At 42.2% G+C, this 23,225-nt stretch overlaps 1 protein-coding gene across 4 annotated transcripts in view; it reads left to right on the top strand.

Annotated features, from left to right (window-relative positions):
- The window catches only part of LOC124150677 (receptor-type tyrosine-protein phosphatase beta-like), a 63,990-nt gene that overhangs the window by 24,429 nt on the left and 16,336 nt on the right, over positions 1–23,225 (top strand). For 3 of the 4 annotated variants that reach the window (XM_046522676.2, XM_046522677.2, XM_046522675.2), the window contains exons 2-23: positions 1,049–1,340; positions 3,122–3,391; positions 4,001–4,089; positions 4,921–5,101; positions 5,896–6,177; positions 6,778–7,044; positions 8,088–8,214; positions 9,034–9,161; positions 10,208–10,474; positions 10,899–11,171; positions 12,997–13,147; positions 14,404–14,531; positions 15,619–15,719; positions 16,204–16,393; positions 17,116–17,385; positions 17,989–18,273; positions 18,929–19,198; positions 19,745–20,008; positions 20,979–21,124; positions 21,420–21,509; positions 21,983–22,046; positions 22,459–22,944. In XM_046522676.2, the coding sequence (XP_046378632.2) occupies positions 1,049–1,340; positions 3,122–3,391; positions 4,001–4,089; positions 4,921–5,101; positions 5,896–6,177; positions 6,778–7,044; positions 8,088–8,214; positions 9,034–9,161; positions 10,208–10,474; positions 10,899–11,171; positions 12,997–13,147; positions 14,404–14,531; positions 15,619–15,719; positions 16,204–16,393; positions 17,116–17,385; positions 17,989–18,273; positions 18,929–19,198; positions 19,745–20,008; positions 20,979–21,124; positions 21,420–21,509; positions 21,983–22,046; positions 22,459–22,944 (4,621 nt within the window). The remainder of the gene's footprint in view (positions 1–1,048; positions 1,341–3,121; positions 3,392–4,000; positions 4,090–4,920; positions 5,102–5,895; positions 6,178–6,777; positions 7,045–8,087; positions 8,215–9,033; positions 9,162–10,207; positions 10,475–10,898; positions 11,172–12,996; positions 13,148–14,403; positions 14,532–15,618; positions 15,720–16,203; positions 16,394–17,115; positions 17,386–17,988; positions 18,274–18,928; positions 19,199–19,744; positions 20,009–20,978; positions 21,125–21,419; positions 21,510–21,982; positions 22,047–22,458; positions 22,945–23,225) is intronic. The other variant, XM_046522678.2, reaches the window with a different exon arrangement.

The following is a 23,225-nucleotide window of genomic DNA, read 5'->3' as shown; positions in this document are numbered from 1 at the left end:
TTTCTTTTTGACTATGCACACATTCCTTCTGACTTTATATGTATGAATATAGATACAACTTCAGTCAACTTCAGTTTATGCATGACATGTATCTAAATACATTTTGCCAGGGCTACGGTCAGACTATTCCCAGTCGGACATTTGGACCTATCTCTTGAGACCTACAGTGGGTACCCGGGTAGGGTCGGTAATAGGGGTGTGGGTACCCGGGTAGTAAATTTGGACTCGTCCCAGCCCTAGTGTTGTCATTATTAGGTATATGATTTCGGCTTTCAAACAAGATTTAATAGTAGATAGATATATTGATACCTCACATATAAGTTGCGAATGTATCTGGGCATATTTAAATGTTGCTGAGTAGGAAAGAGAGTTAGTTTGGCTTTTCCTGGGGACTTTTCATATTCCATGTCTACCATTATCGTAGGTAACCATCTTCCCGAGGCAAGGGAGGTAACTGACTCTAAATGTCCAGTTTCCACCCTTGCCGAACTAGGCTGGAATTTCTGAGCTCGATTGAGCGCTGACCACTGGCTATTATGAGTTATGTCCCTTCTATGTTCCCTCCTATCAACCAATCAGATTCCACCTCTAACAGCACTTGCCTTTGCTTCAAATAAAATGGCGACGCCCAGTGATGACGTTCTGGTCGATAATCAAGATCTTATTGTTGTAAAACAGGTCTTACTTCGCTAAGTGCATCAAATCACATGAACGCCTTGATTAAAAACATGAAAATACTTGGAAAATATCTGTTGATGCTAAGTTGTCAGTATACGTGCAAATCCTGCAATCAACTGAAATCTGCATGTCAGTTTACGAACTGGATGTCGGTTTCATTACCAGATTTTGATTGGACTATGCATAGACTCGTTACACCAGCCAAAATATAACTCCATAATTCCAGCCTGATTCACTAAGGGTGGAAACTGGACTTTTACAGTCTCTTGCCTGGCTTAGAAGTACTCACAAGCTGATACTGTTCATGTCATAATGGTTGGTTCTCAATTGTTTCCAAGGACACCTGTATATTATTAACGATCTGTTGCAGGTGTCGAGGGCCGAGCTTCTGGCCAACTTTAATGCGACCGTCGCATCCACCGAGTCCACTGTAACTGTGAGATGGGACATTGTGGATCCTGTCAATGACACACAGTATATGCTAAAACACCACCGGACAGGAGGCATCTTCATCACTGACCTGTACTTCCACTCCCCCTTCAACCACACCCACATCGAACACACAATAGCCAATCTGTACCCTGGCGTCAACTACACCGTATACATCTTCCGCAACAGCAACAGCAGTGATGGCAGAATCTTCATCAAGAGCGTCAACACGGGTAAGTTGTGGATAGTGGCACTAATTCTAAATCGCATTTACTTTGTCACGATATTTCTGAAATATTGCTGATTTAACGTTAATTTTTGCTCACCCACACTCATAAGTCGTATTGAATGTTAGTTTGTCAGTTTTCACAATATTTAGCATTTTCTGAGGTATTTGTTTTTTGAATCTCGATGACTTTGTATAACTTGCCAATTTAAACAAGAAAGAGGTCAGTGTGCGTTCTATTGAGCTAGGCGCTCTTTTTTACTACCATTCCAAATACACACTTTACCATGGAAGCCTGTAGAGAAAAAACTTATCATCTTTAAATTACAGTTTTGCGTGAAAGTATATGTCATAGAGCATCGACCTATAAGTGAACAGAGTCAGTGAAACAATGATCTGCAATGTTCTTGATGTCTTTAAGGGGACCAGTCAGCTTTACTGCAGAGCTCCAGATAAGCTTTTGGTGTTGTGGGTATTTTACCCATGCATTTTAAAATCACTGCGTATCAGCTATTCTATCTGGGTATTCAAATTTCTGTTACCCACTACTTGTTACACATGTGGGTATTTAAGTTAAATGATTAAAAACACTATTCATCTAGTCCCTGCAAACTGGTGGTGAGTGGGTTCGAGAGCTTTATAGGACTCAAAAATACCACGATACTTCCACAAGAAAGTGTGATGGCAAATGATCATGATGTAACTGTCATCGTGGAGTTTGGCAAGGTTGACGGAATGCCCGTTTATACTTTCAAAATAAGTTGCTGATTTGCCAATCGAATACGCAGGGTTACTTCACAATATTTTGATGATACGCACAAGTTTTATTTTTGTAACTTATCTGTAAGGTTCTTTGCGTATTTGATACGCTTGGATATTATTTTCCTGCGTATTTCTGCATTTCTGATGCGTATTTTACGCAGATACGCAGCTTATCTGGATCTCTGTTTACTGTGTCGAAGTGGACATTCATGTTAAACTATGGCATTATATCTCAGTAGGCTGGTGCTTTAAAACCGGCATTAGTCTGGACTAATACAAGCAGCCACACACTCAGACATGTGCACAGCAATCTAAAAAGCGACCATTTTGGTGGTCAAATGTGACTTAAATCTATGATTGGTGACCTAAATTTATCTACTGCTCGCCTTGGCTACCTAAAAGTCAACATAACTGGTGACAATATCTGTTTAAGATATCTGTTGGCTCCGAAAAAGTTGGGTTAGGCTCCTAAAATAGTCATGTTAGGAGCGGCTTGGCTCTCTTACAAAACGAACTTAGAGGGCTGAGTGCGTGCACATCGCTATATACATGATATAGGTGCGATAATCTTGGAACGTAGCGTCAAATCTAATTTCACCTCACCTCACTTGGGGCGGTCGGGTAGCCTAGTGGTTAAAGCGTTTGCTCGTCACGCCGAAGACCCGGGTTCGATTCCCGACATGGGTACAATGTGTGAAGCCCATTTCTGGTGTCCCCCCGCTGTGATATTGCTGGAATATTGCTAAAAGTGGTGTTAAACCGTACTCACTCACTCACCTCACTTCACTTCAGTGTGTGACACTGTTACCTTTCCTGGTATAGAGCACAGGGAATTTGTTTGATTGTTTTGTCAGTTTCATTCTGTTAACACTTTTAAATGTCTTTCAGGTTTGTGCCAACAAAGAACTTAAGAATAACCCCAATTTTGAAATTGATCCCACCTTTTTGTCACTATCTTGTTGTTTCCGCCTCTTAACCAAGCAGACTGAACACTGGATGATATTGCCATCATTTTCCATCTTCTAGTTCCTCTGCCGCCCGTGAGTGTTGCGTCAACATCGGTCGGGACGACCTGGGTGGAACTGACATGGGACGAAGGATACAACAGCACACAGGAATCCCACCAGATCGTGTACACCGACCAGCTGAACAGCGGGAAAAGCACCGTCCAGGGTACAGGCAGCACCACCTTCAACCTGACCGGACTGCACCCGGGACATCGGTATGATGTCAGCATCAAGGCCGTGACGGGAGATAAGACCAGCAATGAATCGGAGTCTGTGACAATCACGACAGGTGGGTGATGTGATGAAGGGCCTGTCTGCTGTTTCTGTGTTATCCAGCAAAAGCTTGTTACCACGGGTGATACCATTCTCATGAGGGCATTCCGATTTGTACAGTTTGGATTGACAAATTATTGGTTACGTTGCTGCAAATATCAGAGCTCCACATACCCTTTTGAGCAATTGAGTTTTTACTCGAAGGTTTCCATTTTAATAGGGTTATTACATTTCTCATTGGGCGACCAATATTTTTTTTCACTCATCTATTCATCACTCTTTTTCCCCAAATGAGTGGACATTTTAAGATTTACAAAAAATGAAATAATATTTAAGATGTATATAATGGTTCTAAATATATAGGATTGAATTCTGTCAGTAAATATAGATATTTGATGATGTTTGTGTACGCAAGCTGAAAAGTCTGTTGTGGTTAATTACTCACATTGGTGTTATACAGTAGGGGTTTTGAAATTTTTTCAGCATTTTTGTTCACAAGCAACTCAAAATCATTTGGGTTATGGTAATTTATTTTGCATATTTTAACACGAATATGCAGGTTATTTGGGTCTCAGCTCGATGTACAAACGACTGTGTTATCTAATGTATGCCTTGTCCACTACAGTGCCGTCATCCCCGATCAACCTGGTGGTGAGAGCGGTCAACACCACCCATCTCACGGCCTCATGGGAGAATGCTCCGAACAGTTTGCAGGTAGGGAAGGTTTTCTGCTTACCACTGGACTGAATCCTTCATTTTCCATCTCATGACTTCATCCCTAGTGTCTGGTCCATCATTTGATTGTCTGGTCCATCACTTTATTGTCTGGTCCATCATTTGATTGTTTGGTCCATCACTTGATTGTCTGGTCCATCACTTGATTGTCTGGTCCATCATTTGATTGTCTACTCCATCACTTTATTGTCTGGTCCATCATTTGATTGTCTGGTCAATCACTTGATTGTCTGGTCCATCACTTGATTGTCTGGTCCATTACTTTATTTGCCTGGTCGATCATTTGATTGTCTGGTCTATCACTTGATTGTCTGGTCAGTCATTTGTTTGTCTGGTCAGTCATTTGTTTGTCTAGTCCATCACTTGATTATCTGGTCAGTCATTTGATTGTTTGGTCTATCACTTGATTGTTTGGTCTATCACTTGATTGTTTGGTCCATCACTTGATTGTCTGGTCAGTCATTTGTTTGTCCATCTCTAGAATGGTCCATCAATTGATTATTTACAGACCGTTGTCGTATGGCAGTAATACTGTTGTGTAGACCACATACTTTATTATTCAAATTGTCTGTGGCGGGTTCTACCAGTTGAGTAGGATTTGCTTACCCATTTTATGAAAACAAGGTGTCATCACTGATTTTCAATCCGATGGAATCTGTTGCGGCAGATAAATGAGACTGACATTGACGTTTTTTTATATATTTTCCCAAAATGAACTCTACCATATTATGATGTGCTACCTACTGTGACCCACGCTTTAAGAATGTTGATGATGCGTATAAGCAGTGATGAGCAAGGTGTTATTTTCAGGATGGTTATCGGTTATCATATATGGAATCAGAGAAGATGGAGGAATTAAATGCAACATGTCCCGCTGCCCCGCCATGTGTGTTCGCCCCTGGGTCACTTCCTGGTCATCTGTTCCGGGTGCTGGTGTTTGCCACGAGGGACAATCTGACCAGCACTGCCATCTCGGCAGAGAGGAACACAAGTGAGTTCAGACCTTGGGGGTAATATTGTCTACCATGGAAATGTTTGATATTTTTTCGAAAACAATATACAGTTAAGTCCCAGTAATCCCACTCGGTTGGTTGCATCACAATCTAAATGTGATTATTCCTGTTTTGTTTTTTGGCTAAGCAAGTTTATCTCTTCATCCGTTGTAATATGCAGCTACTAGCCAACTCGTCTAGCATCAAAACACTGGCCGTGTTCTCACGGGCAGATGACCACAAAGTACACTGATCACTGTGTTGGATTATCAAGACTGATTAATTGAGTGATTTTTGGTAATTTGTTGCAAATTAAGATGTTGGACACAGAGTGTGAGATCGTATCGGATCATGAACAAGTTACCATGATACCTATTGGACTGCACAGTTGATGTATAATCCCAGCCCCACTAAATAGCACTGATTTTGTTGGTTCCTATCATTAGTGTCGGATGAAGCTGATTGTCTTATGAATGAGTGCTATATGAGCGAGTTCGGATTAACAAGACTTGACTGTATGTAGGAAAAGGAAGGACACTGGGTTTAATCAAAATGACAATGGAAACTGTTCAAGTGTATTTGTTTACTGCCAGATAGCTCTAAGAAATAATGACCTCTTCCTGAAGAGCAAACTTAGCTTATGCACTTACCCTAATGATTGTATAGTGATTTGTTTATCTTGCTTAAGAGTGTCATACTGTTTTCTGGTAAAAAATGCATTTACTTCAAGAAGTAAACATCTGTGAGTTTTTAGGGGGTAGGTTTGTGTTTATCATTCCCATTCTGTTCTCAGAGCCCAACCCGGTGAGCCCGTTAGGTGGCGTTGCAGGTGTCCGTCGGATCGAAGCCACATGGTCTGCTCCGGTACACTCAGAAGTGGAATATTTTGAGGTTTCCGTTGTCAACACTCAGACAACGGCTGAGCAAATATTCAACAAGACCCTGGAGTCTGGGTCGGATGGGATGTATACATTCAGCGAGGACACCTTGATGGGGGGCGTTTCTTACAACGTTCATGTCACCTCCGTCACCAGGACTGAGAGGAGCGCTGCAAGGTTGAAGTTGTTCGTTACAAGTGAGTTGAAGCAAGCAAGGTTTATTATTTTTGTTGGTGAAATTTCATTTCTCAATTTTGTAGCTGAAATCAGAATTTACAGCACAAAAGTCACAGCATATATATATATATATATATATATATCCCCTATAGTTGAGCTTTCTATTACTTTGTCAAAGCTCCAGATAATTTTTTGAGCAATTGAGTTTTTACTCAAAGGTTTCATATTTAATTGGGTTATTACATTTTTCTTTGGGTGACCAATATGTTTTCACTTATCTATTCATCACTCTATTGGGTTTTTCCCACAATGAGTGAACATTTTAAGTTTTACGAAAAATTGAAATAATATTTAAGATGTATATAATTGTTCTAAATATATAGGCTTGACTTTGAAAGTAAATTAGCTCGTAATTGTGTTTTGGAAATTAGCTCCTTTGTACACATGCTGAAAAAGCTTCATTGGGTATTTACGCATGCTGTGTTTATACGTTTGAGTTTTTCATTTAATACATGTGTTTCTGTATGCAAGTTATTTGGAAGTAATTGGGTTTTGAATATTTTGGGGGTTTATTTAAATATGCTGCTTAGCTGTAACTCTGCCTCGTTTGGCTTTTGCAGTTCCGGAGAGCCCGACTGCCCTGAAGGGGACTGCCGAGAACACCACAGCTCTCACCATCTCCTGGACATTGCCCCAACACTCCCACTTTGAGAACATCCTCATCATGTTGACCAAACCCACACTGGAAATGGTCAGTATCACCCTCGACAAGGAGGAGACAAGGACGACTATCGTCAATCTCCTCCCCGGGTCTGTCTATCAAGTATCTGTGCTTGTCACCACCAAGGCCGTGAGAAGCAATGACATCACAAGGACGTTCAGGACCAGTAAGTGCATCAGCAGTTGCAGGAAATACCAGTCTCATTTATACACATCTTTCACTCTGATACGATACTGGGGGCACGGGTGGCCCAGTCGTCGAAGGCGCCGCGATTCGCTGTGCAGAGTTGCGTCCCTTGGGCATGCCAGAAACCTATGATTGTGGGTTCGAATCCTGGTTCGCCCCGATTATGATTCTAGGTTTGTCAGCACCATACCTGTGCTCGTGGGTTTCACCGAAGTGGTAAACGTCTGAGACCTGCATCACTATGGGCTTTCCTCCCACATTAAGCTGACACGCTGCGATATAACTGGAATACTGTTAAAAGCGGCGTTAAACCAAACTCACTCACTCACTCACTGATACGATACCTCGCTGCATGGAGATCTGAAGATGCTTCCATAGGAGGGGAAATGGGGTTAACATCACGTTTAAGACTTGCATGCATGTGTGGCTGCTTGTACTGGTCCGGACTAATGACAATTTTATAGTGCTCGCTAGCTTGCTACAGTTTAATATCAATACCCCACTCAGACACCGTATACTGACTCCTAGCCGACCAGTCCTTGTTTTAGCACCTTAATGCCGAACACCAGGCAGGGTAGCAACAAGTACCACCTTTTTAACGTCTTTTGGTATGAAGTGGCCGGAGATCAAACCCTGGCCTTCTGCTCTTCCCTGTCATGTCAGGTGATCAGTGTCTCGGTTCTTGATAAAAGTGAGTGAAACATTCAGACAACCATGTCTGATTTCCGTAGCTCAAACTAATGTGATGGTGACATCTGACTGGATCAAGAACCGAAGCATCCTTCATTTGGATTGGGCAGTCAAAGTTCTCCCCGGTTCACCTGCCACGACCGTCCTCGCATCTTGATGCAGATGGGAAGCAGTGTAGTAGATCTGTCTTGCAACAGATGATTGTTGTGTGAAGAATCCATGTCTTTGTTCTGGGGGATGGTGTTTACTGTCAACATTAGAACCTCATGTCTGATACTACTGATGCTAATGACACTTATGACAATATGACTAAAACTATGCTTCCATCTCCAGAACCCGACCCCCCAGCGTATGCATCTCTTGTTGTCACGGAGACAAGCGCCACAGTCACCCTGGCTAAGACTGGAGACAGCAACCCTGATTACTTCATTGTCCACGTTGAAGGCATGACTGAACAGAGGTCAGTATCTCAATGTTTCTGCTTACCAAAACATGGTTATCTAGGTTCTGTATTGTTCAAATAGAAACTGTGAAGAGTTGCATCCCTTTGGCATACCAGGATACTATGATGATGGCTTTAAGTTCCCCTAATTTCAATTGATAGTTCATCACCTCACCTTGCTCATAGCTTAACTGGTAAATGTCTAACACTTGCACCACTTTGGGCTGTTCTGTATTGTTCAAATAGGAACTGTGCAGAGTTGCATCCCTTTGGCATACCAGGATACTATGTTCATGGCTTTAAATTCCCCTAATTTCAATTGTTAGTTCATCACCTCACCCTGCTCATAGCTCAACTGGTAAACGTAAACACTTGCACCAATTTGGGCTGTTCTGTAGCGTTCAAATAGGAACTGTGCAGAGTTGCATCCCTTTGGCATACCAGGATACTATGATGATGGCTTTAAATTTCCCTAATTTCAATTGTTAGTTCATCACCTCACCCTGCTCATAGCTCAACTGGTAAATGTCTAACACTTGCACCACTTTGGGCTGTTCTGTATTGTTCAAATAGGAACTGTGGCATACCAGGATACTATGATGATGGCTTTAAATTTCCCTAATTTCAATTGTTAGTTCATCACCTCACCCTGCTCATAGCTCAACTGGTAAACGTAAACACTTGCACCAATTTGGGCTGTACACATAGAGCTTTCACACCATTATATTTAAGAAATGCTGTTTAAATCGTCGGTTGATCCAACTCACTGTTCTTCAACACCTTGTGACTGCTGTCAAAAGAAATGATTAATATGGAGAAATGTTTGGTGTATTTCAGGAATATATCGGTAGAGAACCCTGTTGCTGTGCTGGAGAATCTGTCAGCAGGGGAGGAATATGTAGTTAACTCCTACGCTGTCACTGGTAATCAGGATAGCCGAACTGTGTCGCGGAACTTCAATACAAGTGAGTGGCCCCGTGTGTGCTAAGTAATCATAAATATACTGACCGCCAAAAGAGTGTGTGAGTGAGTGAGTTTGGTTTTACACCGCTTTTATGAATATTCCAGCAATATCATGACGGGGGGATGCCAAAAATGGGCTTTACACTTTGGAACCATGTCGGGAATTGAACCCAGATTTTCGGCATTTATGAGCGAACGCTTTAACCACTGGGATATCCGACTGCCCCCACTGCCAAAAGAAACACGAATGCTAAACATGTTGGTTATTATGAAGACTTGCTCATATTCAGCTTGTCTGATATTAGACTGGTTCAATGCACAAATGAACATACCGCTATGTTGTGTGAACCGATGCTTGTGAACGCATCACATGTGACGTCATAGATCCATGACTTGAGATGCACCATTTGTCTTGTGCAGGATTTACGTGTGAAGTTTGGAAATTACTTGCAGCATATCGTGATAAGAATGAAGACACACTGTGCTAAGTCTTGACTGATTATCAGTTTTGTCATTAATTGGTACACATTGGAAACATCTCTTCTTAAAGTACATACTTTTCTATATGCTTCTGTGGTTTGCGTTTCTTTTGGCGGTGAGTATATATCTCTCATGTTTTAATACAAGTTTGGTGCCCTGTATACACTAACTACTGATAACAATCTCTGCCAGGACTCCAGGGCCCACTTGCACAAAGCGATCTTAGCGCTACGACTATTGTAAGCCTATGTTAAAGTATGGGAGTTACGATCATCTTAGCGCTAAGATCGCTTTGTGTAAGTGGGCCCAGGTTAGAAAACATCTTCAGTAGCCTATGCTGGCCAGGTTCGGTGACTTGGTTGGCTGCGTATCATTGTTCTCCGACCACGTGGATCGTTCACAATATCAGTCACTGGATTGTCGGGTCCAGTCGTGATTATTTAAGTTCGCTGCATATAGCTGGAATATTGCTGAGTGTGGCATTAAACAAGAATCAAACTGATTACAAGAGCACAAATTCATTGCTCATTGGAAAGAATGCAGCTGAGATGATACTCATGATCCTCAGAACCACGCCCCCCCACTGCGGTGAATGTGACGGCCTTCAACTCCACTGCTATCGACGTCACATGGTTGCCCCCGGAGGTAGGAAGACACGACAACTTCACAGTAATCCTTGTCCAGTCTGATGGCGCTAGCCAGGTGATGACCTCTCAGACCACCAACTTCTACTACGCCTTCCCCATCCTTGAGGCGGGACAGACATACAACGTAACCGTGGTGACCAACCTGGGGATGGAGCAAAGCTCACCAGTTCAGCAACAAGTTACGACAAGTAAGAATAGCCTCCTGTCGTCGTCAGTTAGATGTCATGAGTGTTGTGTGAGAACCTGTGCGATGATGAATCGTTTGCTTCCTAACATTTTGTGACGCTTCTAATACATTATAATTGTGCATTATTGATTCTTTGAAATATTTCAAAACAATTTAGAATATACAAAATTTGTGTAAAAAAAGACTTTAATAATATTCAGATTTTATATGACCAAATTGTTAATATATAAACTTATTTGATCACATCATTTGTTGTACTGATATCAAAATTGGGTGAAAAACAGTGTCATTCATCGTCCTTCAAAAGAGTTAAGTTTAGGTGATGTGTGCTGAAATGTCTTTTGTGAGCTTTTGTTTCTATGTGAATTACTAAATGATTATTTGTGATAACTGTGTTGTCAACCCGATGACTTATTTCATTTCAGCACCCTTTCCCATAACCCACTACTGGGTGTCCTTGAGGGGCACAACAAAGGTCATAATAAACTGGGACGCTCCCACGGGGACGTCATACGATTATTTCGTTTATAATTTCCCCCTTGGTAGCCCTGCCATGGGAGAACTACCCAGTGATCAGTTTGACCTGATGCTAGATAACCTTGACCCAGGGAAGGATTACTCCGTCACATTGTACGCAGTCAGTAGAGGAATCAAAGACAGTTTAATGAGCACTGGAGCTACAATAAACTTTTCAACCTGTAGGTTTATTTTGGTTTGAATCTGTCTAACCGAATCCTATTGGATGGTTTCTCACTTACTTTCAAATTTGGCTGGTTGGTTTTGGTCATGGAATTTCTCCTAGATTTGAATTTGATTGGTTCCTGACAAAACTCAAATGAGTGGTTCCTTTCTGAATTTGGATTGAAATGATTGATTTGAATATGTCTCTTTTGTTCTAACTTTGGCAATTGGATGGCATTTTTTGCCTATAAACGAAATGATGGTATTTGGGAATTCCACTGCACTATGAAATGCATCTTTTTTCTGGAGATGCAAAATGTAGAAATAGATCTCTATCTGCCTGTGATTTGATTTGACCTTTTATCTTAGGATGCCTTCCCCACCCTTGCATGTGTTCACATCTATTCTTCTCTATATCTGTTTCACCTGACAAGGCGTGTTTCAGAATCCTTGAATGATTTATTAACAAACGTCATACATTGATAATGAATTGTTTGAATAGGCATAACATAGAAGTTGACGAATGACAAAGTAGACACAATTTATGGATAACAACTTCTTTAATACTGTGAAGGCAACGTTTCCTTATACCGATGTGAAGCAAGACATTGCATGACAACGGTACAAGGATCTATACCAAAACGTCCTCTTTACAGCATTAAGTTGTTATCCATAATTTGTGTCTACTTACATTGATAATGTGTTGGAAGTGGAGACCTTCCTCTATTTCACATGTCAGTACAGTCATTATCAGATCTCTATGTCCACTATGATCTGGCCAACACATGCGAGTAATATGCAGATGTTATATACCGAAAAAACAATCATCAAGAAATTCTGAAATAAGCCTTGGGTGAATTTGAATGATTATATTTTGTATGAACCCTGTTTTTTGACTATATATGACTTGTTTTGCTTCTAGATGCTGTTGGATGCTCACTTTAGCAAAATATATTACGAGTTAACAGAATGATTATTCCTTTTTTCCATCATTTAAACAACTTCATGAAGAGCTGAGAATCGCTACTGAAAATACTAGTCTAACCCGTGAAGATTCCGGGTTGGTCTTCAGCAACCCATGCTTGTCATAAGAGGCGGGAAATGGGATTTGGTGGTCAAGCTTTCTGACTGAGTTGATAGATGTCATCGTATCCCAATTATGTAGATCGATGATGTCAATAACTGGATTGTCTGGTCCAGATTATTTACAAACAGCAGTCATATCCCTGGAATATGCTGAATGCGGCTTTAAACAACAAACAAACATACAAGTCATATTTTTTCTTCAAGCTTGGTTTGCATCAAATGAACACTTTGTTTGACAAACATTGCTATGTGCTTGTTATATAGTTAGGAACTGGAATCCACTTATTTTTGCAGACATAGAACTTATGCATGGCTTCAAATCTTATTTTGAATCCCATACTATTTTCTGATGTGTACAGAGCATCTATGTGTGATGTCCTCTTTGAACTGTAGCTCTTGTGTACAGTGTGTTTATCTATCACTATGAGTGAAAAGTATTGTATAACTTGTAAAATTATTTGGTGGAAGAATATTCAAAATGGTGGCAGGGTACGAAAATATATTTATTTTCTTATTGCGCTATGTTTTATACCTTAAAGAAGCATACATTTTTGATGAATTACATGTCAGTGTAAGCTTTTTGTAAAGCAGAGAAAACAATATCTTTGATAATTTGTGAACTTGTCAACCGAAACTAATCAATGAGACATGTCCTTTACAAGACAAACCATCCTCCTTATCCTCTTCTTCATCCTCGTAGATTCAGATTAAGTCTGTAATGAAGTTGTGCCTGACCTCCGTTCCTCCGTTTGACAGACCCCACCTCCGTTGCCACGCTGCAGAAGATTGAGGCCAACACAACGGCTATCCATGTCAACTGGACGTCGCCAGTGGGCCAACACTTTGATTTCTTCCATCTGGTGATAGATCCACAGGATGGTCCCATGCCCAACATCACCCGGGGGATGTAAGTCGGGGTCAACTGAGGGTGGGGGACTGGATGGGGGACAGCCAGTGTTTACTGGGAGAATGTTTCGGATTGAAGGCTGTGTTCAGAAACCCAGGCTTGCCGTAAAAGGCGACTATGCTTGCTATTCCAATCCAATGAGGATCCGGGTTAGGATAGATCTTCAGCAACCCATGCTGGTCGTAAGATGCGATCAGCCTCACTGACTTGGTTGATGCATTTCATCGTATCCCAATTGCATGGATCGATGCTCATGATGTCAATCACTGGATTGTCTGGTCCAGACTTGATTATTTACAGACCGGTGTCATATTGCTGGAATATTGCTGAGTGCCAACAAACTAACTGGAAAGGCTGTGATATTTTGTCCTGTACATACACTTTGGTCACACATTGGGCAGTGGATCACAGGGGTTATAAATAAGGCAAAGGAAGGTTGACTGATATCAAGGGAAACTCAACATCTCAGTTGGCAAAGCTTTGGACCCTGGAATCTAGCTGATTGTGTGCCACTGTACCCTGTTGAAATGGATAATAGTTGTGCAGTCATCACTGTTTACCAGGTCCAGATAAGTAACCCTGGGGATTATGGGTAAGAAAGGATCCTCAGGGACCAATGCTGGTCGTAAGAGGTGACTTGGTCAATCTCATTAAAATCAGGTCTTCTTCTCATTTCTGCAAAACAAGGATCTGAGGACATCCCATTACAGGTCATTTCAAAACGACTTTTCGCAAATTTTGACTGACCAATGAAATGACTAATATGAAGTCGACAAAAGTACAGGTATAGAACGATCTGGTCATGCATACACTGAAGATGACTGAAGTTTTATCTTTATGGAAACATATAAAGTCAGAAAGATTGTGTGCATAGTCGGAAAGAAATATGATCATTTGTCACTTATAGTGTAACCATAGAGTTTTGCCATTAAACAATATAATCATGTGACTAACCATGGGTCCGGGTAGTCCTGTGGGTACCCAGGTCCTACTCAGTACCCACCCGACCCGAGTACCCGAGTTACCCATCCCAGCCCTAGCTGCCACGTTGAAGCTATAATATATCTGTATGCAGCAAATAATTTAAATGACGTTTACCCACTCGAGAATCCATGGCTTTGGTCCTCACGCGGACAGATAGGGGGAGGTAAAACTATGCTTCAAGAAGTGACCTCCTTTTAAATTTAAGTGTTACCCTACCTGAAAGGTATTTATTGTTGTTCATTTGAATTAATATTGTGTGTTGTATTTGCTAGTGGAGACACAACATTCTGGTTTGTGGGTCTGAGCCCTGGACAGATGTACAACATCAGCATCAACACTGTCAAACAAAGGGCAGGCAGCATCGTGTGGGGAATGGTCACATACATCTTGGCAGTCACAGGTAGGTCTTTGAAAGGCATTTAGAAGTGGACCGCCTCCGTGGTCTTGTGGTAGAGCGTCCGCCCGGAGAGCGGAAGGTCCAGGGTTCGATCCCGGGCCGCGTCATACAAAAAGACGTTAAAAGATTGTACTTGTTGTTACCCTGTCTGGCGCTCGGCATTAAGGGGCTAAAACAAGGACTGGTCGGCTCGGAGTCAGTATACTGTGTCTGAGTGGGGTATTCATGTTAAACTGCGGCATGGTATCTCAGTGAGCTAGCACTATAAATCGGCATCAGTCCGGACTAGTACAAGTAGCCACACACACATATACACGTGCATGCACGTCGCTATATAAGTGCAATAATCTTGGACGCGACGTTAAACCCAATTTCACCTCACCTCACCTCATTTAGAAGTGGTACACATACGGAAGAGAATATATGGATGCCAACTTCTTTATGATGAGGAACACAACGTTTCGGAGTATATGCTTACTCCTTCATCAGGTGAGTGAAGGAGTGAGCATATATTCCGAAACGTGTTCGTCGTAATAAAGAAGTTGGCATCCCTATATTCTCTTCCTTAGTCACAGGTAGGTGGTCTTCACTTACTATGTCTCTGACATTAGTTTGTTAAGAAATATATATAACCCCGTAAACATCCTGGTCTCTAGAAACCCATGCTCGTCATAAGATGCGACTAACGGGATCAGGCTATCAGACTCGGTGACTTGGTTGATGCATGTCGTCATATCCCAATTGTGTAGATCGATGCTCATGATGTCAATCACTGGATTTTCTGATCCAGACTTGACTATTTACAGACTGCCGTCATATAGCTGGAATATTTCTGAGTGATGCTTAAAACAACAAACAGACAAACAAACAAATGGACAGAGAAAATATCTTTACAGAATATCTGACATCTTCAGGTCACAAGTTTTCCTTGGTAAACTCAATTATTTACAGGTCACTCTCAAATAGCTGGAATATTGTGGTTAGTGACGTAAAGCAACAAACACACTAGTGATGTATATCAGCTACTAGCTGTTTTTAACTGATGACAAGTATGTTGTTTTTATAATTGTCTAATTTCATCTTCTTTCAGAACCTGAACCTGTAGCCAATCTTGCTGTGACCCCTGTTGATGAAGAGTCTCTCAGTGTGAAATGGGATTTAAGTGTTCCTTCTCAACAAAATTTCTTCATTGTAAGTTTGCTTATTTGGGAATTAGTTTAAAATATATTTAGGTTTTGCAATTACATGAACTGCTATGTATGTGTATGGGAAAATTTGTATTGCTTTTCTTTGACTTCAGAAATATTTTTTTTTCTTCGTTTTCTTCTACCTGTTAGTGACACATCAAATGAATCCGCTGATCGAGACAAAAAGTTCCGAAATTTGGAATATGATTTGATTTTCCCTTCATTTTTGTCTTCATAATGCAAAGACCAAAGTTGAATAGAGTAAGAAACCCGCATTTTCTGTCATTTTACATTGTCTCAATGTTAGCTGATTCACAAAACTTTTAAGAGGGCATTTATTGAAACTATTGAATTTTTGTTTCAATTACCAATCCTTTGGTTATTTAAAAATGAATAAACCAAGTATGTGATAAACTAATAAGGCCTGAATGATATTTATTTTGACACAACCGTCGTATGCGATGTACATGGGAAAATGTTTGTTCCAGGTTGAATATGGCGCTGGTGACCAGCAGCGGTCGGCAGAAGTTACCTACATCACTGGACAGACATCATATGAGCTCAGCCTGTCCCAGCTGTTGAGTGGGTACACCTACAATGTGACGGTGAAGGCTGTGCGGGCGGTACCCCAGCTTGACGTGGCCTACAGTGCAATACGGTCACAGACGGCAACCACAGGTAGGTAAAGTGCATGTTTATCATGCGCCAAATCCACACCTAAGGCATGCTCAGAACGCTACATTATTACCCTGTGAACTAGATTTTCATTCTCAGCTCCCTGGGGAGTATTCCACCTAAGCTGGTTGTAAGGTGCTAGAAGATTAGCAGTCACATTACTATTGAATTCCTGGCTCAGAGTTGATTGCAACAACAATAGCGTGTGACACTGTCTTAATTGGAAATACTTGCTAGTTTGTAGATTCATTGACAAATTGACCCATGAAGATTCGGGGTAGAATAGGTCTTCAGCAACCCATGCTTGCCTTTACAGGGGTAGAAACTAACATATTTAGTTCACTTGTCCTTATAATAATAACATTTAGCCAAACCCTTAAAAATGGCAAATTTCTACTCGTCCTTAGGATACCTTAACTATTGGCAAGTTTGGCAAGGACTACAGGACTAGTGCCAATTTCTAAGGCTGCTTTAAAAGGTGTCTATTGTTGTTGGATGAGGCGACTAACGGGATCAGGTGGTCAGGTTTGCTGACTTGTTTGATGCATGTCATCATATCCCAATTGCGTGGATCGATGTTCAGAATGTCAATCGCTGGATTGTCTGGTCCAGAATTGATTATTTACAGACCGCTGTCAAATAGTTGGAAAATTGCTGAGTGCAGCCTTAAGCAACAAAACATTGACAATTTATAGATTCATGACTTGTCCATTCCTTTATTCCAGCACCTAAACCAGTGACGTCCCTACAGGCAGTGGTAAACAGGACAACCATCAGCCTACAGTGGGAAGCTCAAACTGGCAGCAAACAAGACGTGTTCAGAGTTGACTTTAGACCTGTGTTCCGGAACTCTGCCACTGCCTTCATTGAACAGAACACTACAGAACCTCGTCTGGTTCTGCCTGGACTGTTTCCCGGTGAAATGTACCAGATCCGAGTGTATGCCATCAGTGGTAATATGATCAGCGAAATGACCACTAAAACAGCTGTTATAGGTCAGTAGACTTGAGGAACATACTGATATGTCTTCTAGTTGGTGATATGGAGTTGTTATGGTAACTGGAAACAGCAAAAATTGTAGACTGCAGTCTGTTGTGTAGACTATTATCCTTTGTGTCCTTGTGATAGCTGTTGCCTGCATCACACCATCCATCGTTCTTCCTATAAGGGGCGATGGGGTAGCTTTGTGGTTTAAGCGTTTACTCGTCACGCCGAAGACCCGGGTTCGATTCCCTACATGGGTACAATGTGTGAAGCCCATTTCTAGTGTCCCCTGCTGTGATCATAATGAATGTATGTTACTATTTGTGTCTTTCTTCATTTAAGTTAATACTTTTTTGATGACAAAAAGGGAAAAAAATGCAAAAACAGGCCAAACTGAATTTCTACACAGAGTTATGGGAATTGAATTGCCGCGTCGGCAAGAGGCCACCCTAACTGGTGATGTTGCTGGAATATTGCTAAAAGGGGCGTAAAACCATACTCACTCACCCACTCCTATAAGTTTTGTATAATTATACAAGAAGGATCTCAAGAGACGAGAAGTTTATAGAGTAAGACATAGCTGACAGTAAGAGGTGTGTTTTTGTCCACTTCAGCTCCCCTGGCCCCAACTGACCTGTCAATCATGTTGGAGCTGACCACCACCTCCAGCGTGACCCTGGGCTGGACGTACCAGCAGGAGGAGACCTTTGTCCAGACCTGGTCAGTCAGTGCCTACAACGACACCTTCTCCCTCCCGGCCGTCAATGTGACCCCTGGTGCCAACTCCCTGGTCCAGTACACGGTGGATAGTCTGAAAGCTGGCGCCAAGTACCAGTTTCATGTCATGGCTGTTGTTGAAGGGAAGGACTCTGCCACAAAGTCTGTCAACACCACTGTCAGTAAGTAGCATGACACACTGGAGGATTGTTACTGGTCAATGCACTGGTTGATTCACACAATCGGTTTTGTCTACAACTTGCTTCATTTAACTCTTTCCTTTCAGAGCCGAAGCCCATTTCTGGTGTCCCCCCGCCGTGATATTGCTGGAATATTGCTAAAAGTGGCGTAAAACCTCACTCACTCACTCACTCACTCACTCACTCACTCACTCACTCACTCCTACCACCTGCTCCATGAGCTGTAGCTGGGATGCAGAATACATTGATATTTGTTGTTACTGCCTTTTTTTGCTGACAGGACAAAATTTGTGACCTCCACTCCTCACTAGTCACACCAGTCAATTATTTTTCTCACAGTCTATTGCCAAAAGGAAGCCCATTTCTGGTGTCCCCCGCCGTGATATTGCTGGAATATTGCTAAAAGCGGCGTAAAACCATACTCACTCCTTTCACAGCCGACACTTAATAATTTTATTTGACGTGAATCCCAGGTAATCCCAGATCATAGGTTCGGAGTAACGTATATATGTAGAAGCTCTCAACACCGGACATGCACTGCATGGAGTTAGCTATGTCAATAACTCTGTACATTTGGGTATTGGATGTCAGGCCTGAATACATGCACTACATGAACTGCCTTGTCTGCCTGCTACAGAGCCCCTGCTGAACATCGCGTGGAGTGAGTCAGACCAGCAGACCACCAACTCCTCCGTGGTCTTTACCTACAGCCTCCCCAGCAGCGACGACATCTTCACTGGCATCCGCTTCTCCGTCAACTCCACTGTGCCTGACATCTTCCGCCCCAAGAACAACATCAGCGTGGTCAAGTTCTCCACCCTGGTGGCGGGGACACTGTACAATGTGCGGGCGGTCAGTGAAATCAGTGGGATGACCAGTGACCCAAAGTTCCTTCCCATCAGGACCAGTAAGTAACCAGCCTTACTTGAGACACGCAAATATGTTTCATGAGAAAATATTTTACTGACAGTTGAAGATAGAAATTGTTTTACCACAGAAATAAACACAGTGACAGACGCGGACTCTAGTTCGGGACTAGTAATCATCTAGAGGGTCTTGATTAATCATCACAATCTAGGTATTTATGTACTCCTCTAGTCTTCGGACTAGATGGACGTAACCAATGGTGACTACCCTTATAAACATTTAAGACCAGGTATTTTTGGACACTGGTTCAGGACTAGTAATCATCTAGAGGGTCTTGTTTAATCGTCACAATCCACGTATTTTATGTACTCCTTTAGTCTTCAGACTAGATAACGGAGCTCCAGACTAGATGGACATAACCAGTAGTGCCTACCCATATAAACATTTAGGACCAGGTAGTTTTGGCTTCCTCAAACATTAATCTGACACCCTGTGAAAAGCTCATTGTGGTGTTGATGCAACACTGATCACTGATAGATTCAGGATTTGTTTATTTTGGGTACTGGATTCTTTAATTCTGTTTAAGGACCAAACCCAGTGCCTGTCGCCCACTCCTCAATGTCCAATGAGATCAAGATCCAGTTCGGGGAGCTGAATGGCAACGCTGATGCGTTTGTTGTTATGTGTGATAACGGGGGAACGACGTGCTGGAACCACAACTACAGCTCCCAGGTACATGAGGTGAGGGTCAGCAACCTGCAGCCCTACACCAACTACAACATCACCGTGCGCACTGTCGCTGGAGACAAGAGCGAGAGTCAGACATTCTTAATACGGACCAAAGAGGCTGGTGAGTTGCTTGCTTTATCCTCTGGTTATACTGCAATAAATGAGTTGCAGATAATGAACGTTAATACATCCATAGATGAAAAGAAATAAAATTTTCAGTTTTTAAATACCTTCACACCTTATTTTTCTTCCATGTTGATGGAAAGTTCATGGAGACAATCAATGGTTTTGTCTTTGTCTTAATCTTTGTGAACAAAATATGACATTGTGATTCTCTGATTTGTAAAATGCTTTAGGTGACCTTGGTTAGTGGAAGTTTTGATCAAAATATATTAAGGTTTGAATGTTTCTATTCAGTCGTGTTGCTTCATATCGTTTGACTGGTCACATGTTTAGTATTGTGGCTGTCAAGTCTGCAATACCCTGTGCTTTACGTAAGATGTATGTGGTTGGAGGGTAAATGTGTGTCACCGCTTGGATGGTTGCTCATGCCATCAACTACTGGTTTTCCTGGACCTGCCTGTGATTATTTCCAGCCTGTGTAGGGGCGGTCGGGTAGCCCAGTGGTTAAAGCGTTCGCTCATCACGCCGAAGACCCGGGTTCGATTCCCGACATTGGTACAATGTGTGAAGCCCATTTCTGGTGTCCCCCGCCGTGATATTGCTGGAATATTGCTAAAAGCTGCGTAAAACCATACTCACTCACTCACTCACTCCAGCCTGTGTTGATATAGTTGGACTATAGCTGACGCCAGCTATGAGCAACACTAACTCACTGACAGATGTGTAGCAGCAATGGTGTCGGTTCTGGACCCACTTGCACAAAGCGATCTTAGTGCTAAGACTATTGTAAGCCTATGTTAAAGTTTGGGAGTTACGGTCATCTTAGCGCTAAGATCGCTTTGTGCAAGTGGGTTCTGGACAGCAAGATGGATTGGAAGCTGACAGCAATCCAAAGGAACTGCAAGGAAACTTTGTACAAATGATGCGCCATAGAGGTTGATGATGTTTCATGTATTCGTCTTTTCCAGCTCCATCCAAAGTGCGTAACGTGAATGCTGTAACGACGATGAGTCTGACGTCTGTGCTGGTCACATGGAACGAGCCTCAGTACACGAATGGGGAGGTCCAACATTACGTCATCTCCTATTCCGGTTACGATCAATCAATCAATGGGGTGGGTACATCTCTTGTCTGCACCACTTGGGGCTTTCCTCCCACATCAAGCTGACACACTGTGATGCAACTGGTATACTGATCAAATCGGCCTTAAACTCAACTCAACTCACTGACTCAGTAAATGGTGTCTGCATCACTTGGGGCTTTCCTCTCACATCAAGCTGACACACTGTGATGTAACTGGAATACTGTTCAAATCGGCCTTAAACTCAACTCAACTCACTCACTCAGTGTAGTCATGTTCAATGATGTTTTCTTGTGAATTGATGATGATGATCATGTCTTTGTTGCAGCCTAAACACAATGGAAGCAAGGAAGCTGACAGTAGCAGCCGGAGGCTGGAGTTGACTGGCCTCAGAGCCGGCTTCTTCTATACTGTTTCTGTGAGTTTTGCTGAAAAAAACTAAATATTCCTCGATGAATGGATCTTTTCCTCTCAGTACGCAACAAACTAATTCAAACTTGATAGCAACCGTTATGTCTTGTTTCAGACAAGGAAAGATAACTGTGGACAGTTCACAGAACTACCAAAACTACCAACTTCTTTAACAATACCACAAATTCTTGTTCGCCCTGATGAAACTTGTGGCTTACATGGTATTTGAGAAATATATTTTTTTTATGTAGACCAATGGCATGTTGCCTTTGAGAGGGACTTACCTTGTGTGATGGGTGTGCAGGTTATGATGAATCAGATGTTTAGGTTGTGGATCAGTGACCACATGTTAATCATAATGTGTGGGTTGCTGTATTTTATTATTCATTTTTATTCACACAAAACTAAAAGGAAGTATGCACTTCTATGATGTTCGTGGCTATGTATTTGTACAAGCTGATAAAGTCGTGTCTTATTCAGGTGCGGGCATTTACCGTGGCGCTCGGGACCCCTGGACAAACAACAGTCCAACTGGGCACAGCAGGTAAGAGGACAACAACAACAACAACAATAACAACAACATTATTGTTCTTATTACATAAAAAAATATACTTATATATCTTAAATTGAACGTATAAACTATCTCCCTTTCATTATTGTAGAGAAATGCCTGATACAAACGTTGTCATGCAGTGCTTTAATAAACTTGATATATGTTTTATTAATTGACATCATGCATACCATGTATTCCAACATTTTTCACATTAAACCAAAAATTAAAAACTTTGATTAAATTGACATTGCTTCTATTTCCCATTCATCCATAAGCCACTATGGACTGTTCACAAACAGAACAGACAGAGAATGGTGATGTGAAATAAGATGCATGTTGTCTCTCTCGATACCTATGCTCCATAATATTCCTCATGACCAGCTGGTATCCATTCTCCCCACAGCACCAGCTCTGAAGGCTGATTTCACGCAGGACACTGCTAAGCCACGACAAGCATCCACGGAGCCTGGAAATGTTGGTGAAACATTCGTGAAGGTCACCTTCCCCAACTCCTTCTCGGATGCCAACGGACGGATCATCCAATACACAGTGATCGTGTCGACCGACGAAAGCATTAACGAGCTGACGTCGCCCCAGTTGCCCAGCTGGAAGGAGGCCCAGCAGAAGGCCTCCATCAAGGCCTACCAGACCATCGGCAACTGCTCCGACTTCTTCCAGGTAGAATCCACGTGCGGTGTCGCTGGGAGGAGGAAGCGGGCTGCGGAGACGGTGACGTACAAGGTGTTCACTGTCGGCTCCCAGACCAGCTGTGGCAACACCGACTACTGTAACGGCCCTCTGAAGCCAGAGACGACCTACTACTTCAAGCTCCGGGCGTACACCATCGGTGGATACAAGGACACAGCATACTCACAGAGAATAACAACAGGTGGGTGGTATGAGGCATCATGTGGCTTGTTGATTATTTAATTCTAATTATTAGGGTCGGTCGGGTAGCCAAGTGGTTAAAGCTTTCTCTCGTCACGCCGAAGACCCGGGTTCGATTCCCGACATGGGTACAATGTGCGAAACCTATTTCTGGTGTCCCCCGAATGATATTGCTGGAATATTGCTAAAAGCAGCGTAAAACCATACTCACATCACTCACTAATTCTATTTAGTCGCTATATGGATGAAATGATGCTGACGTTTAGTTTATCTCACTCACTC

Source organism: Haliotis rufescens, unplaced genomic scaffold (genome assembly GCF_023055435.1).
Source record: "Haliotis rufescens isolate VD_foot unplaced genomic scaffold, xgHalRufe1.0.p SCAF_119, whole genome shotgun sequence".
NCBI classification, from domain to species: Eukaryota; Metazoa; Mollusca; class Gastropoda; order Lepetellida; family Haliotidae; genus Haliotis; species Haliotis rufescens.
The sequence above is the reverse complement of the archived record's forward strand: the minus strand, read 5'-3'. Positions and strand labels throughout refer to the sequence as shown.